We start from the raw sequence: 18,271 nt of genomic DNA, 5'->3' as shown, positions 1-18,271 counted from the left end.
CAGCCATTAAGGAAATAAACTCCAGGGAGCAGAGTCTGATCTCAGCTACTCCTGAGTGAGCCTGGAGTAACTCCAGCTCTTCAGTGAGGTTTCAGTGAATTTATACAGGTGTAACTGACACCAGGGTCTGAATCAGTTTGGTAGTGAGGCACCAAATTAAAATTAAGGGTTCATTAAATGACAGCCTTTCAGATTTAGAGAAACTATCGGTAACAGAGTTTGTTAACCTTGAGTGGGACAGAAGAAATACCCACCAATGGACAGAGCTTACACTTACACAGCATTTCTCAAGTATTCACTTTAGCAGGTCCATAAGATTTTAAAGAAGGGTTTGACCTAGCCTGGCCTGAGTAACTTTTTAACAGGCTTCTTGCTGATACCTCATGTAAAGTGCTGAAAAAATATACTGTCTGCCTAGAAAATAAATTGTGCATATGTACTCGGTAATAGTAATTGTAATGGCCCATGTGGCCACTCTATATATGCACAACCAAGATTCCCAATAGTGCACACAAAATAGGAACTGCATCATTACCTTTCTTAAAATATTAGCTTCACGGTGAGTTTGCTACACCCATGGTACTGACAAAAGGCATGTCCAATGGCAGGGAAATATGCATACTCCTAATATTTCAAAGTAGAAATGTCATGTTTGATCAGAAAAAATACCAGTTTTCTCAAGGTAGTCCAGCCTCTCAAAAGAGAGCCCTATCTTAGTCAGAAATAGTTTTGTTGTTTTTTACTTCCAGAATTGAGATCAATAGTATAAATCAAATTGATTTCAATGCTGACAGAAATGCCATGGCAGCCAATTGACAGGAAACTGTCAAATGTTTTCTTAACAGTTTGTTATCCTTAACGGGACACAAGCTCACAGACAGAAGAACTTAATCAGGCTTTCGCCTCTCCCTCTTTTACAAAATACCCCAAACTTTTTGAGAAATCTGAGTGTCACCAAGAACCAACAGAAAGCATGACAGTAATGACTGGGTCTGCAAAGGCAGAGTATTACTGCAGGATCAAGTCATGTGCAGCTGATGGAAGATGGTGAAGTTCTAGCAGTCTCAAAAAGTGTCTCATATTTAAGGGTATGAACTACTGAATGGCGTTCTGTTTTCCTTTTAGAAAGCAAAAACCTACACCATACATACTGCACAATAACCTAGACTTTTCCCACACTGGGACTTGTTAGTGATAGAGTAGCCTGTAATGAATAGGCACTTATCCCAAGAACTGGTAAAAAAAAAAAGGAGTATTATTTGGTGTGTATGGCATCAAAATACAACCATTGTGCTTTCTCACATACATATGCTGTACAGATGGAGGCTCAAACACACACAGAGCTTTAGGTTGTTGGTGGGCTGTGTTTTTTCTTTTTGCTTCGGCAAGATTTGCAAATGCAGCAGATGATGCATGGAGATGCCACAAGCAGCAAGGGAGAGGTCACCAATGCTATAATACCTAGTCCGACGAGGATCCCCACAACCTGAAAGACATGGTGGTGAAAAATATGTATTTAGCTAATGTGGAAAATAAAATACAAGTGTGCATGCATAAGCACAGCATAGGTCACAAAAAATAGATGAAAACATGAAAATAATATTCTTGTTGCTTCACTGAAGGGTAAAATCTCTTTGCTTCATGCATGCATGAGAGCTCTGCTCAGCTGACAAGGACTGCACCTGTGTTCTGTTCCACATAACCGAAGCACGCGAGTGGCCCAGCTTGTTTCTGCAAGGGCCTCTGTCGTAATGTCGTAAGAAGATATCATTCTGAAAAACAAAAGGAAAAGCTGTAAGAGCAGGTTACAGTGCTGTGGGGAGACATTCAAGACTGGACTGGAAATACAACCTTCCTGACACTGCTTTAAAATTACCAGCTGCTGGCAGACAAGTTCACCTGTCTTCCAAATAATTTTCTAGCAAAACTTTCTGCAGTCTCAAAAAGTGTGGTGTGTTTGGGACCTGAGCTATTGCATAGTGTCTTTCCTCCCACACTTTTAAAAAGCATAAGCATATGCGTTGCACCTATTGCACAAGTACCTAGTCTGTAATTTGGCGATGATAAAGGGACCTGTAAACAACAGATATTTCTGAAAACTAGCAATCTGAAGGATCATCTTCCTGAGGTACTTCTACCTTCTGTTCTTCTGCTGTCCCTACACTTTATAGTAATTTTTTTCCTAGGTTTAACAGGAAAAATTTAAGAAGTAGGAAATCCCTGCTTCCTTTCTCTTTTTCATTAATACTTATTAAAATATCACTTTTTTTTCAGAAGGTGACTAATGCCCTGCATTACCCTCCCCTAGCTAGCTGCACTGTAACCTGATGCTGCTTTCATTTTTTCAGCCCTGAACTTTGGCTCTGCAGGTGTTACCTTCACCTCCACCTGGAGCTCCTGTAAGCCCGCACATTTAGAAACTACATTTGAATCACACAGCTACAGTTGTTTTTTTTTTCTCCTTTGAACTGATGAAAACTTGGGAAGGGCACATCTGCAGAGTCTGTAAGAATCTGAGCGTCTTCCAGTTCAGCACGGTGTTAAGCAATCGTTGTGTACTGTATGTACTCTGAGGCAAGCTGCAAGACTCATGTTGAAAAAGTATGCTCACACACAGGGAAATGGGACATAATGTTAAGCAAAACCTGTTTAGTATGCTCAGAAAAGGAAGGATGAAGAATGAGGAAGTCTCATTGTTTGCTGGCTGTGGAGCACAAAAAAGAAAAGAAAAGCCATGCAGCATCTAACATTTTATTTCAAGTGCTGGGAAAGCCCTTTTCACACTTCCACAGTTGTTACCGATGACTGTGCCAAAAAGGGAAGCTGTCATATACACAAGCACATTACTTCCTGTACTCTTAATCCTGCCAGGAAACTTGAAGTCCCTACAAGTTGAGACTAGTTGGTATCACTTGAGAAATAACTACTTCATAATCTTCACTTCATAATCCATGTTCATAATCCAACATTTTTATCCTCAAGTCTACTAAACAATCATTCTCTTCAGCAAACACAGCACTAGAGATGGACTGGTAAAGGAGACCTACTTCATATGAGTTCTTAATGCACTCACTTGTGAAACAACCCCCTCCAGCCAGTACCATACCATTTTTTGGACAAGCTGTGACCCTTGCAGTTGGAGCAGGTGGAAGACACTTATTTCCCTGGCTCTCAACCAAACTATTTTTACCTACTGCCTTGGAAGAGGGAATCAGAGAAAGATAGTGCTAGAACGGACCTCCAGAAAGCAACCAGTCTGTCCCATTTCCCTCAAAGAACTAGGATGGGACCCAGGGACGCGGCTATAATTCTTTATGGAAAAAGGATGTTGATATAAATAAAAGCACTGAATGAATGAGAAGAAAGACATTAAGTTAGAAGCTGAATCGAGCTGTACACTAGGGTATCAACAAGTTGGTGGAGAGCTTGTATAGGGCCTCTGACTAATCCCAACACCATTACTCTTTATCTAGGTATTTTTTTCTGCAGCACTTACATCCAAGTTCTGTAGGCAGTACCAGCAAAACGTGTGCTTGCAGTTCTTGCACATCATCTGAGCACAGCCCTCGTTTCTCTCAATATAGATCTGACAAACCGGGCACTGCTTAATTGGTGCCTCTGTCTCTGTTCCAATAAGTGATCTAGAAGAGAAGGGAAATATTAAAGTGAAATGTGAATATAATTACTGTTGACATTCAGCTCCACTGCCTAATGTGTACCGTGCTTATTTTAGAGAGCATCTAATGTTGTGTTAATGCACTTAATGTGTGAAGCTTGTTACATTGAAGTATACTCACTATCAGGTGTAAGATCATGTAAAAGTGCAACTCCATTCCCTTAGTCTTTTATGCTACATAAAACCAACATTCACTATCCCCACAAATGTATCACCTATAGTACTAAAAATCAGCACTTTGTAAGACAGCTTGCACCATTCATTTAACAGGACTGGATTATGCAATTTATAGCACTGTCCCTGTCTGAGCAAAATAGACTTAAACTCCACCAAAGACAAAGATGAAGCCTGGAGAAGAAAAATTATGGTGAGAGCTCTTTGGCAACTCCTATTCAATGGAGTCTCTAGCAAGCAGAAAGCTTAGATTTTAAGTCAGTCTTTAATTTCTTGCAAAAAATGATAGAAAATTTTGAACACACATGACTGAACTTAATCTGATTCTGAAAACAAAGACGGATGGCCACAGACGTTATATAATTTAAACACAAAAGTGTTTTCTTTCTGTAGATTAATGTCTTACGTAACCTTATCTGTAGGTTGTTTATACCTATGCAAAATGAGCATAAATCAGATTCCTCACACCAAATGGGACATTTTACACCCAGTCTGTGTAAGAGTTAAGATTCGGCTATGCAGAGATCATATAAACATTAAGCAGGCATGATTTCATAATCATAGCATATGCAAAGTTTGGGTCCCAGAATACTAGTGTATTGGATTTTTTGTATGGGCACAAGTCATAATTCTAGCAGGCAAACAAAGCCTTTAGGCAGATTCAAAGCCCTGGAGGGCTTTACCTTTCAGAAGTGTTCGTAGCATCACAAGTTTGATAAGTACCCAAATAATATTAAGTATTTAAAAATAAAATGTATCATTTAAACCAATATTTAGAGTGGAATTATATTTAGGAAACATCAGGAGAGATGGAAAGTCTGAGAGATGCGCCTGAGATGTTAGAAGGATGCCATTCCCTGAAACTAATATGAGGCACAGAGCTAGCAGCCCATGCCAAAAGGAGCTGAAAGACCATGTTGCCTCTGTGGGTTCCCCTCTTACCCCTGCTCAGTTGGTACTGGAGTAATTTGGTTTTCCTGGCATAGGCGCTGCGGGTGCCATGCCTCCTTGCAAGAGGAGCAGAACGTCAGGCGGCAAGCCGGGCACTCCACTGGCACCGGCGCTCCTGACTCGCTCGGTGCAATATGGCACACCGTTTGGCAGTCAGCTGCGGGGCACCACGTCCTCTGGGGGTCCAAGTGGACTTCTGAAACGTAACAGAGAGAGAAACAAAACTGTTTATACATCCCCTTCTCATCCCAGCGGCGTGTGTCTAGGTATGCACGACTAAATTCTGCGTGTGGGTGGGAAAGCTGAAGCCCTCTGCACCCATGCCCATGGGCTTTCGGGTCTGCTCCTCTTCTTTAGGCAGCTCTGCGATCGCACTTTGCAAAGGCAGCTACACTGGAAGCATTGCAAGAATGGCAACACATGACATGGGACATACTCTTTGCCTTTACAGGGAGGTACAAAAGTCGAACATAAGTGCTGCTTGCTGAGAAGCACGTGTCTTGTGACATTAGGCCATGCCATGTCTTTCACATGTGCAAGCCAGGCAGTATCTGTCATGTAAATAGCAGAAGGACTGTTGTTAAATTAATGTCAAGTCACTTTCCATGCCTTGTTTTCTCCGTTCTATCTATAAACTCCGATTAATATTCTCTTTATTGTATGATGATTATTTGTCAGGTATCAGATTACAACAATAGTCACGGCAAGATTCAGGGTGGAGACGTTGAGTTACAGGCATCACCGCATGACAGTGAATGATAAATGTTGGTTTTTCCTCTTGCTCCCCAACCTTTATTCAAGGAATTTGGGCTTGCAACTGAAAACCAGCTGAAACACGTTCATTGTTAGGGGCGCCCATTGTGGGCACACTTCATACTGGCTCAAGTCCATGAGGTGCAGCTAAACGCTCCCACCCTGCAGAGCTGGCTTAGAAAAGGGCTGTTGTGTCTGTGTCTCTGGTACCACCTCTGAAAATAAATAGACAGAAGGGATGTCTCAGGAGCAGATGGAAATCCCTGACTGTGAGATGTCAAAAGCCATTACAATGTTCTTCTGTACCTCCAGCAGATAAAATATTGTCCCACTTAAAACAAAAGGCTGCACAAGGGCCCCTGACATATGTTCTCTGGCAAATTTTGCTGAAACAGTTGAAGGCACTTCCTCCCAGGCACACCCCGCTGCCGGCACTGCTCCTCTGCAGGAGGGTGCTGGTAGCCCACACTGAAGGGGGCTAGTGGATGGATATCTAGCAGATGCTTCAGCCAGCATGAAAAACAGTGCTATCAGTTCAGTGTCCAGATACCCAGAAACTAGAAAGTGTACAACTAGAAATGTGTTCAAAGTAGTATACCTCTCCCCCAAGCTTTCAAGCATTTAGATACACATGCATGAACACCTGGGGAGAAGGACACCCCACAAACCTCATAACCTAACTTGCACTAGAAACTAATTTTTTTCCAGTATGCCAAGCCCCTCTGTTCACCTCAAAAACTTCGCGTTTGTTTAATGCCATCCCTCCCTCTCATTTGTCCAGGACACTTAAAATGAGGAACCACATAAGGGTGATCATCCTCTCCGCTGGCTGCAGGACACACAGGTACACAATACTCTGACCACAGGTAATTTTTAAGTATGTGTCAGAGTGCTCTGACAGATGTGGAGAATTTCTACATCCATGGCAAAGGCTGTCATCTGTAATTTATGCAGTGCCAACAGAACACTTGTATCATCTACCTCCAGCCACTTCATTAATCTAGTTCCTTTCTTTCCTCTTATTCTCTTAGATGTGCTTCCTTTGTCTCCCAAAACAAACAAACATTTTGCTTTCTACTGAATGAAAGCCAGAACATAATAGTTTGCAGCTTCATTTCTGGGGAGGGGAGAGAGAGATGGATGAGCAGTATGAGCTATTTTCCATTTTTACATACTTTTTAAAAGTAGTGTCCTGACTGAGAAATCATTATTTCTGTAGCTTCCCTTGGTGCTTCTCAAAAGAAACTCTGAACTAGGTAAGACCATAACCTAGTACTGGCTGTTGCAGTTGAGTCTTCACATGGTAGGTTCTACATGCCTTCTGTTGCTAAACAGTGATTAAAATGAGATAAAGCGCAGTTCTTGCAGATAGCTGCTTAACATACTCAACTTTGGAAACCTTAGTTCTCCTACCCTGTTTTTGAATGAAAGACAGGATGTCTGGTTTTGACATCACCGGGAGGAGGGGAGTCTGGGTTGTAGATAGTATTGATTTTTACAAATTTGTTGCAGCAAGATCTAACACATGAGATGAAATTCCCTCCTCTCCCATTTCCTCCATTTTACAAAGAACCTACAGATGGTGTTTTGCAATCCATGCTGTCTCATACTGTTTGGTTTACCATGGAGTACAAGTGAAACCAGAAAAAAATAAAATTGAGCAGCCAAAAAAAAGGAAAGAGGCTATTATATCACTCTGACAAACTGCTCCATCTTCTAGTTAGGGCCATTTCTCTCCTGAGCCTTTCCCCTGCTTCCCCACAGCCAGTTCAGCCACACTCACCCCAGTCTCAGGGGGAAAGCCTTCCCGAACAGTGCCAGTAATGGGCAGGGATCTGGCCGATACTCACAAAACACGCAAGCAAGCAGGTGAGATGTGGGAGACAGATGCAGGAAATGCAGCATCATGAAGAAGGGAGAATTTCTGGCTCAGGAGAGGTACCCACTGAAAAGATAAGCCCATGCCTTTTGTAGAGTATTAGTAATATCTCCCTTTAAAATGGACTCCTTTTTGGTCAGGCATAAAATGGAGGTTCTCACCATCTACCACCAGGCCTATTGGGCAATTGTCACAGAAATAGAATATAATGCATATGTCCTAACCACATCCTATTCCTCTATTTCATTACTTCTGATGACCACATCGACCCCATCCTAAGCAGACTTACAGCAATTCCTGTTTCTTCCTATTAAAACATGCTGCACAGAAGCTCTGTGGCTACGTCCTGACTGGATGCAGAGAAGTTACAGATATGTAAGAAAGCTTGGTTTTAAGCCAGAAAACATTTGCATTCTAAAAACACAAAAACCACAAAAGGACAGAATATTTTCAGTGCATTCCTTATTAAACTAAGTAAGTGTATATAGATATACGATTGTACGCCAATTACTTCTCACAGCTTTTTCACTCAATATTATCTGTCCATTTTTTTTAAAAACAAGAAAATGGAGAGGAAGTATATTTTATTAAAATAACTAGCACAGATGGGGGATGGGGAAAATAGCTTTTGGATGTCCTTCTTCAGGTCTTCAAAATTTTCCTCAAAATTAATCTTGCAATGGAAAATGCCTGGAAGGGTGAGAAGCATTGGCTTCACCAATTGCTTGAAGAGTAGTGAGCAAAGACTACAGAGCAAGAGAAAAAAGACTTACCCAAGAAGTTGGTTATTTATTTCCAGCGTCTATAGTAAAGCAAAGGGGATGCTGAAGCAGAGAGCCTATATCTCAATAGAATAAAGCTGAGAGAAGGAGGGTCTAAATATAGGAAGCTGAAGAGTTTGAATATAGGGCTTTGTTGATCAGAGCAAAAGTCATGAAGGACACCCTAGCACCTGCTTATTTTAAGAACCAGAATTTGGCCTATTGTATTTGCAAGCACGGAAAAGATGATGGTACATTTCAGACAGCAAGGTCTGGAAAACTCATTGCACTCTATTTATTCCCATTACCATGCTGACTCCTTCTCCCCAGCAACAAAAAACCCTAGCAAGCCCAAGCTAGGTCTTCCCCAGCACCTGGTCTGAAGAAAAACCTGAAAACTAAAAAGAAAAGGGAGCTCAAAATATTTCACATATAAAGGTTTTCTTTATTTTTAAATGAACCCTGAAAGGCTGATTAGAGCAATGCTACTCTTATGCTGTATTTCTGTTCTTTGAAATGTTCTCTGTCATTAAGTAAATGAAATTAATTCTTGGTCCTCAGAAGATGTACTTGGTGCAGCTTATGGCTCACATCAGCTCTGCCCACCTGGCTGCATCCTGACTGGAGCTCACATGTGTTTAGGGAAAGGCCCGTGGTTCAACACAAAGACTGATGAATTGCTTTTGCTGCTAGGTCAAGGAGCTGCAGCTGAGTTTGGCTTAGGGCCGGTGCGAGAATGGATCGTGAGGCACACAGTAGTCGTGGCTGGTGAGAGCCTGTGGCAGAGGGCAGAGTTAGGCAGTAGCAGCCTGGGCTTTGTGTAATTCCAGGTTTGAAAAGGGCTAGGTTGCACTATGGTTGGCACAGACACATGGCACTCATCAGATCTCAGCTGCCGGGAGACCCTGGGCAGATTTCAGGTCAGAATTTGGCCCCAGCAAGCACCATAAGGAAGGTTCATTGCTAGTTTCAGAAAAAAGACCTTCAGGCCAATGTTGACATCGGTTGGGGCAGGCAGGCTTTGCCAGGCTAGGGTCAGGTCTGAGAACAGAGCTTCTGGCCAGCAGCTAGAAAGCCAGGTTCAGCTGATGAGCCCAAAAAGGTCAGCCTTGGGGGCAGTGGCTAAACCCAGGATAGTCAAAAGGTCTTGGCCAGGGTTGGGATTTGTGCTGGTGTTCAGGTCAGAGCTTGAGTTAGCAGGAAACATTGCTCCCAGGCATCAGTAAGCTGGATTTATTGCTGGGGCTAATGGGCAAGGCAAAAAGGTTAGGGTTTAAGCCTGCTGCTTGAATGCCAGTTTTACTTACCATAAAGGAGAAAGGATAGATCTTAAAAACACCATGAAGAGAGGCAGTGGAGGAGGATTTGTCAGACTTAGGCAAGAAACAAAAGGGAAGGAGGATTTAAAAAGTAGCCAAGTTTCAGGCTTCTGTGCGTGGGAGGCAGTGAAAAAAAGAGATGTAACAGGGAGTTGGACAAAAGATCATGAGTTCACCTTGGCTAGTTATAGAGGAGGAGATACCAGGAAATCATTAGTTTCACAGTCTTGTGTTAAAAAAAGGTTTTACATAAAACAGATTAATGTATTACAAGAACGTCTCTCTCTCTTAACCCTTTAATATGGTGATTTAACAAGCTCTGACTTCCACTGTCTAGGGCTGTAGACAAGCCACTGCTTGGCTTATGAACTGGAGGGACTTCCTAAGGAATTAAGGGTAAACGAGAAGAAGGTAAAATAGGAAGGAGAAATAAAAAATGAAAGCAGGGTTTGTGATTTTTTTCTTTTTTTGGCCTGAGTGCCTGCAAATCATAGCTACAATCTGCATCTGCCCATGAACTCTGAGGCATACTTGAGTATACTAACGGTCATTCACCGTGACTCATGCCAGATGAGATTCAGTAAAAACCCATATATTCTTCTATCTCACCATCTTTCCACGTGCATTACTGTGCCTAACTTTTATGAACTTCTGCATTTTCATACTCATTTCAAATCCATCTGCATCTAAGCATGCATGCAAAGCAAGAACACAAATACAGTCTTTCAAGAAAAGTTTGAAAACACGTAGAGTCAGGGCAGATCAGTCCCCGATACACCATCCTGCAAGCTACCATGGAGTGAGTTCTTTGAAAAATGCTGCAACTTCCAGCTGAGACTTTCAAGTTGGTGTCAGTCTTTAAAACCAGCACAGGACTCATCTTTCTGACTAGCAAGTTTCTTCATTCTGGGCAAGGAACCATCTCCTGAAGCAGAAGGTTGACCTCTGGCATAGGAAAGCTTGTCCCCAGTATGACCTTCAGTTTCAAACTTCTTTAGTAATAGGCCTTACTCAGTAATGACGGGTCCAATTACCCCTCAGGAAAAAATAAAAGGTACTAGATGAACACACAAGGCTTCTACATGAGAAAAGTTCTTTTGCAGGGATGTTTGCAAAAATCCCCCTCACACTGGAAGGTCTGTCTCCTCCAGAAGTTCTGAAGATCCCTATGGATGTATGAAAGGACCGTGTGCGCCCTGCACCAGTCTCCAGCACCTTGCCTAGTTCTACCAGTACAACCACCTCCTCAAGGACCCAGGACGAGCATGCTGCGGGAAGAACGATGGAGTCTCAGGCATGCCATCTGAGAGTGTTGCCCATAAGCTTGAGTAAAAGCGTGGTATTTCAGTAAGATGCCACTCTATTGATTCTGCTTCACTGAAATAATTTCAAATTCGTCTGCAGAGCACAGTCAGACCTAGTGATTGTTCTTAAACTATTTCAAAACAAAGACATCTTCTCTGTCTCTTCCTTAACTCACCCAACAGGCTTTGTCTTTGCAGTATGTAATACTGCTGCCTCCACTGGCACTTTAAAAAGGAAGGTAATAGAAACCAAAAGGTTCGCACCTCGTTCAAACTTCAGCCTCTTGTATAACTGAAACTGGTCAACAGGCACCAAACAGGCAATCTGAAATGAGAAAAAAAACCACACAGAACAAGCATTAGAAACACAGACTTGAAAAAAATTAAGCACCCTGTTCTACATGCCTGCTCTCCTGAGCTGGCTCTCAAATCCACCTTCTTCTCCTGCTTGCTTTTTTCACCAGCACATTCTTCCGTACCTTGACTTCCTTCTCCCAAATGTAAAGTAGTTCTTGACCTCTCCTATTTCAGCCACACAGCCCAGTAGTTCAGCCCACATCTTTCTTACCATGCATAGGAAAGCCTTCTCTGTGGATTCTTTATTTACTTCAGGCTTCTCAGTGTTATTTCATGTTGGTTTAATGTAACAAAGGGTGACAGCTTGCCAGCCTTGGAGACTGCAGCCTGTTGTTTGCGCACAAGAATACAGCTCACATGAACGGTTCCTCATTCATGTCTCCCAGTCTTAATGGCAAGGGTCGCTTAGCTCTCAGAAACTTAAAAGCTAGTCTGGTTTCCATTTTGTATTCACTTTAAGTGTTTTGGGTTGAGAAAGTTAATGCCATTGCTGTTGGAATTCGCCTTTGACATGCACCAGCCCAGTAGGAACTGGACTGAAGTTAACACATTTAGTTGGCGTAGACAAACAGGCTTTGCTGATACATTTTACACATTACCATAATTAAACTAGCAGCCTAAAAGGCTAAATGCTCTAATCTCCAATTAACAGTCTACCTAAGAAAACCAAGTACCCTATTTAAAACATTAGCAAACCTGCATACAGGGTAAGGAGAGGTTCAAAAGAAACTTCATGGACACGTCAGGAACCACATGTTTGTTGGACTCAAAATCTGAGATTGTTCTCTTTATTTGATCCATTTGTAATATTGAACCAGCACTGCAAATGTCCTTCTCTTTTACTGAAAATAAACCTAGACTAATATTAACACAAGACCTGATCATTGGAAGCACTTTGAGACAATGTAGAACTGACAGCTTCAAAGTTAAAAGGCTCTTAACCCTCACACCCAGTTTCCCACCAAAGCCGTTCAAATTACTGTAAAAGGCAAAATTCTGCCTTCAGTGAAGTAGACACTGGTCCTGGCTATCCTTCTGGTTTGTGTGACACAGCACTTATGTGAGAAGAAATACAAAGACACAAAAATCCAATATATATTCAATGTCATGCTGTGAATACATTTGCTTTTGTAAATGGAAGAAAGAAAATAAAATAATACATCCATTTGTATATTACAAGATATTAAACTGCTTTATTAAGATCTCAAATCAATTGGAATTAAAATTGCATTTTGAAGCAGATGTTTGGATAATTTCTTTGACCCAAATCAATGTCATACAAAATAATCCAACTGATATCAAGATTTAAGTGTTCAAAGATGCTTAAAAGACTTCCAGTTGAAGAAAACAAAGGATTTAATATCAAAATGGGAAACACCAACAAATCGTTACAAAACATATCCTTAGTCTCATAAGTCAGTCCTGGGGTCAAAGTTCTGTCCTCATTCTGTTTCTGAATTCAAGGTGTAAACTACTTTTAATATGAAAGTATTTGCATGGCTAAACAATATTACGTAAGTATGACTGTAAAACACAGTAAGCTTCCTGGGAAACTCTTCACCTGTTCATCAGAAGTCAGCTGAAACATTCTTGGAAAACAAATAACAACTTAATCAAACAAGTAAAAAAGAGTGAAGTTTAGCAGCTTCAGCAAAGAATGAAGCCAACCAACAAAGTTCTATAAAACCCAAAAGACACATCATTTCAGTATTGCCCACTCCTCCCCAGGGCAGCTTCAAATATAAATAGAGTTTGGAAAACAGAGTCATCTGCTTTTCGCCAGCTGGGTGGGCATTCGCAACTACTTTAAATTTTCCTTCATTGCAACTAAATTAAAAGAGCAAGTCTCAATGCTGTAAGAGCCACTTGAGTGAATTGTTTAGTTGTCTGGGGTCTTTCTGTCCTTGCTATTGGTTTTGACAAACAGTTTTTCACAAGCAGTTCTACTGAGCCCAGAATTTCCCATGTGTTAAAAATCGGCCTCTTTGATTACAGTGGGAGCTGAGTTAGGAGTTTTATCGCAGATTTCAAGAGGAAGCAGAGTTAGTGCTGAAAGCTTCCCTTTCTCCCATTGAAAACCTGATCTTACCATGCCAGCCTTCCCCACCAGCTTGACCCAGCCTCACTCTTCTTCCTACAAAGCTTCCTCACAGCTCAGCTCCCCCCTCCCTGCATGCAGCTCGCGGCACTGAACGTATGCAGCCGGTCACCTCTGTCACTGACCGCCCCAGGCTTTGAAAGACAGCTCCTGATAGCACCCACATGGAGCTAAACCTGAGAGGTGCTGAGCCAAAGCCCCTCACAGATTTAGTATCTTTAGGCATGAGGAAAGGGATGCACAATCTGCTGCTGCCTGAATTCAGTGCCATAGCAAAGCTGTACGTGCAAACTCAATTGAAAAAAAATGAAACGTGAGTATCAGGTCCCCTAAAAAATCAGAAAATCCCTTCCTCAGTGAACTTCTAGTTTCACTTACGCTTCATTGCGAAAGACAGCCGTACACATGGCGAGGGGATTAGGTGTTTATCTCCTGTACTTGGCATCAGAGCCTAAACGTTCATCTTCACACAATGTCTTCAGCCCCACCCGGGAGTCCATCCCAAACACCTCCTCCCCTGCACAACCACACACACCCCTGGGCTGGACACAGGACGGAGCTTTGGGGAGGAAGCAAACCAGCAACACGGCAGATAGCAAAGGATCAAAAGAGAAAGGCCATGAGCGCATCAGAAAGCAAGATGTTTCTTATTCTAGGCTAAGAAATTATTCAACGCAGCAGGAAATGCTACAGGATAAGCTTTAGGTGTTTTGTTTTTTTTTTTTAATACTGAGTTAAGGTTACAACAAAAACCTATGAAAAAAATGAGAGGCAAGGACTCTTCTCTCCTGAAAAGATGTTGATTTGAGACTTATCAGACTGTTGGGAGTTGAAATAAATTTTCTCATTTTCTATACACTGTAAACAATGTCTGCAGTCAAAGTACTTTTGTCACAGAGCACAAGAACACTTAAGCGCTCTCACTCGGAACAGCAGCTTTCACCTGAAGCAAAAATATCCATGGAAAAAAAAGAAAAATTTTGAAGGCTCACTACCACAAAAGGCTCCAGCTGGACCCTTGCCAAGGGTCCAAAAAGATTGCCCAACATGGTACAACAACGGGGGTGCTCTCACTAGGTGAGACAAAGAGAGCAAAGGAAGGAAAACGAAAGGGTTTGAAATAGTTGGGTTCAGCTTACACAGGGGCAGACTGTTCCTTGTAACCCGGGCAGTTCCGTAACCAGGAGCCAAGGAGGAACAACTCCCCTGTTTTTAAACACTGGCTATCACAGTGGAAAGGGAAAAATCACTACTCCACCTATTCTCAGGCTTTCAAAGGAGATGCAAGGAGGCAACCAAGAAAGCTGAATAGATATTACTTCCTTTCACACCCATATGAAAGAAACCTCGATAATGCCGAGGGAGGAAAGTTCACCGGGACAAGTGCTTCTCCCTTTCTCGCTTGAGCAGATACGCAGCAAGGGCAGATCCTGCACTGGCAGCAACTGCCGCTTACAAAGGGTTGCACTGCCCACCTCTGCAAAAGTCCCACTCGCAGAGGCACTGTCTAGTTTTGCAAGGAGTGCAAAACAGTTTTACCTTGGGCTTCTTTGGGAGTTCAATCTCTTTATTGTTAGAAATTACACCCACCCCTTTCTTCATCAGCTACCAAGCTCACTAGAGTCAGCATGAAATATTAAACTATTCATTTTCTCCATTAAGGAGCTCTTATTTAGTGACAAATAAAAACAAAATTAAGACTCTCATTTGCTCCCCTTGGATTTACTTAAAAACAAGTAAATAAAAAGAACAAAAATTTTAATTTTGACCCTGAAAAATCTAGGTCAGCCTGCAACATCTTCTCACCTTCCTCCTCATTTTGCCAATTCAATCGCCCCTTGCAAAATGTAAACCAATTTTCAAATTAAAAATAAAACCGGTATTTTAAACTGACTCCCAATGGGATTTTTGTTCAGCTACGTATGGAATATAACACAATTAAGAATTCTAAGATCTGGGTCCCTGTCCCATTTCACCATCGCTTTACAAAGTGCTGACAATGCTCTGTCAGGTTAGCACTGGTGCAGATCACAGATTTACACAGACGGAAGGACAATAAGCAGAATCTGCACTGCATGCAAAGGGATAATTCTCCTTGTCAATCTTAAGAGGCAAAAGGAGAGGCCAAATCAGTATTTCCTTTACTGCCTGCTGCACGGTTTTAACCCAAATCAGATGATGTACACATGGATCATTGGCATCAATGCTACAAACTTCAAAACAACACTGGAGTCAGAAATAGCAAAGCACAATCCCTAGACATTATCCAAGAGTATTGCCTGAGAAATCTCTGTATGCAGTTGAGACTTACCCTGATTCATAGCTTACACTGGTGATTGGATTTGCACCAAGTAAAACCATTTCAAACCATGACAAACTACCCCTTATTTAGATTACAGATATTAACTGGCCCAATTAAATCAATGGAGCAAATTCCCAAGAGAGACAGGAGTGTTCTAGACAGAAGTAGTCTGCATGGTTAAAGAGAACTGCATTAACATAAGATGTTCTTTCTACCCTCAGCTTCCAGGAAGGAATCCAAATCATCTTTGTTTATTGTACTATTAGAGCTTGAAAGGACAAACATCTTGTTTAACGAGATTGCTTTTAAACTTTCCTTTTCTGTGTGTAACCAGGTATTTGAAACAGAGTCTGCAGCCAAAACCATTGCCTTCCCACCACCACCACCCATTTATTTCTACTTAAAACCAGCTATACTACAAGCATCTGCTATCTTGATGTAACAGGTCAAGATATGACCTACGGTTGCGCTTGATTTCAAGCACTCCAGTGGAAAAATTCCTTCTGTTTGAATTCACTATTTGTCAAAATAAAAAAAAAAATGCTGGGGAACATACCAATTTCAATTAGATTTTGTTAAAGTAAAAAAAAAAAAACCAAAACTTAAAAAACCTCCCAAAACAACAACCAAACAGAGGAGTTTCAGAAAACATATATTCTAGTTCAAATAACTTTTCATTTTAAGCTTTTTAAGAATAAAAACCTGGAACATTTTCTTCTGAGGTCCAGAGAGACACAAAGATCAAAAGTAAAGCCTTAACTCCCAACATCTCCTATACTCTATGAATAAGCAGTTTATTCGCCAAACACTGACGAAATATTCACCTGTTTTAGAGAGACACATTCCTACTATTCATGGTTGCTCATTTCTTCATGAGACATACAAGAAGAAATTCTATTCCGTGTTCAAAATATTAACCTGAGTTTTTGCCCCCCTGGGGGGGGTGCTGTGTGAGCGAATGGCTGTGTGGTTGTTTTAGCTACCTGCCGGGTTAAACCACGACAGTTACACACCTTGAATAAGGATCTTGAGAGAGGGAAGTAGAGGAACTTTCATAGCTCTAATGTGTTATAAATTGCTTATAAGCTTTGTTATTAATTGTTCAGTTTTCTTATTGAAGAGAGTTCAATCCAAAATGCACTGAAGTCCTTTCCTTCACTTCAAATTAAGACTAAGTTCACCATATCTCCCTTGTGCAGGCTAGGTCAAAATGCATAAAAAGCAAACAAAACAACCACGTTAGCTAACATAATTAGACACAATTTAGCCCAAAATATAGGAACCAATTTAACATCATGTCCATGACAAAGACAATTTGAAATGCTATTTCTTCTCCAAACTGTAACGGTACCTGGTAAACGTCACTCACAGCACAGTCTGGAATGAACATGGCATGAAAAATACACTTTCTCAAAACCCTGATACTAACACAAGGGAGAAAAAAAGACCAACAGTTTTTTTTCCCCTGCTGTACAGGCAACATGTAATTCCTCATTGAACTGTCCTGGTGAGGAACCTTTTCCTGCCAGAAGCCAGAGACCAAACATCCAGACCCTCCAGAGGGTGAGAAGGCTGATACTTTTACAACCAGGAGTTTCAGACTGTGTAATGAATAAACTCTAATTCTAAATAGTGCTTCCATACCAAACAATAGCCATATTTAAGCACAATCTCTACCATCTGACTAAGGTTCTGTTTTTCAAATAGTAGCTTTTAAGGACCACATTTGCACATGGTACAGCCTTTATAGAGAAGTAAAAAGAATACAGAGTGCTCATACATAATCTGTAATAATTTTTCAGATTATTAACAGAAACAATCTATTCTTTCAATTGTTCCCGTTTTTTGAGGGGGTCTTCTTCCTTAAAGAAACAGGTATTTGGTAAAATACATAAGCAGTTCATTTTAACTAGGCTGGGGGGCCTGTTTGCTTTTCAAGCAGAAGGTCTGTGTTTCAAGCACATCGCCAAAAGGGAGTGTCAGAACATTCATTCATTCACAGGACACTAATGCACATTTGGGCTGTTTAGTCATTTTGCCTTCAGCCCAAAAAGCACCCAAGTATTAAGCTAACGGTCCATTAATACGTGCCCTGAAGTGTCCTCCTGCTTTTCTAAGGGGAAATATAGCTCTGTAATTCTGACAGCATCATAACCCTAGCTTAACAGAGCAGAATTCTTCCTACCATTCGTTAATTCTCTTTAAAAAATGCGTTTTCAGTAAAGGCTAGTGGCCTCCAATCTGGTGTGATGGGTGGGAGGGACACTGCTATGCCCTCCCTGTATCTATGCAGAAGAAAGAGGAAGGCAAACAGCTGGCTACTTTCCACAGTAGCTGGATTCAGCCAAGAAAAGCTCCACCATATGCCTGCACACCGTAACGAACATAGCTGTAACTCCCAGGCCCTGATTCAGCTAAGCACAGCATTTCAAATGCATGCTGGAGAGGAGATACTGAATTTTCTGGAGAAAAAGGCATTTTTGGTACTGGGAAATGCACTGCCACTGATTGCATTTGAATAGGATTTTATATACATACATATATATATAAAATATATATTAAAACAACCACAGTTATATCATCTGTATACGTAGGGCTCAAGGGAACCCAGAAGATTCTTCAGTTCATGGATGGAGGTTTGATTCTCCTTGATTTTGTCCCTGCAAACAAATGCAGAGAGAATGCACAAAACCAGTC

General features: G+C 41.4%; 1 protein-coding gene across 1 annotated transcript in view; it reads right to left on the bottom strand.

Moving 5' to 3' along the window:
* Window positions 1–1,345: 1,345 nt before the first annotated feature.
* RNF144B (ring finger protein 144B) overlaps window positions 1,346–18,271 on the bottom strand; it is a gene marked incomplete at its 3' end in the record, with an annotated part of 31,225 nt that continues 14,299 nt past the window's right edge. The window contains exons 3-7 of the mRNA XM_082014908.1: window positions 11,082–11,142; window positions 4,793–4,997; window positions 3,497–3,641; window positions 1,683–1,772; window positions 1,346–1,486 (exon numbers count right to left, since the gene is read on the bottom strand). Coding sequence (XP_081871034.1) covers window positions 1,346–1,486; window positions 1,683–1,772; window positions 3,497–3,641; window positions 4,793–4,997; window positions 11,082–11,142 — 642 coding nt within the window. The remainder of the gene's footprint in view (window positions 1,487–1,682; window positions 1,773–3,496; window positions 3,642–4,792; window positions 4,998–11,081; window positions 11,143–18,271) is intronic.

Source organism: Phaethon aethereus, assembly GCF_964289735.1.
Source record: "Phaethon aethereus genome assembly, chromosome: 2".
Taxonomy (NCBI): Eukaryota; Metazoa; Chordata; class Aves; order Phaethontiformes; family Phaethontidae; genus Phaethon; species Phaethon aethereus.
This window is presented reverse-complemented; position numbering and strand designations above follow the sequence as displayed.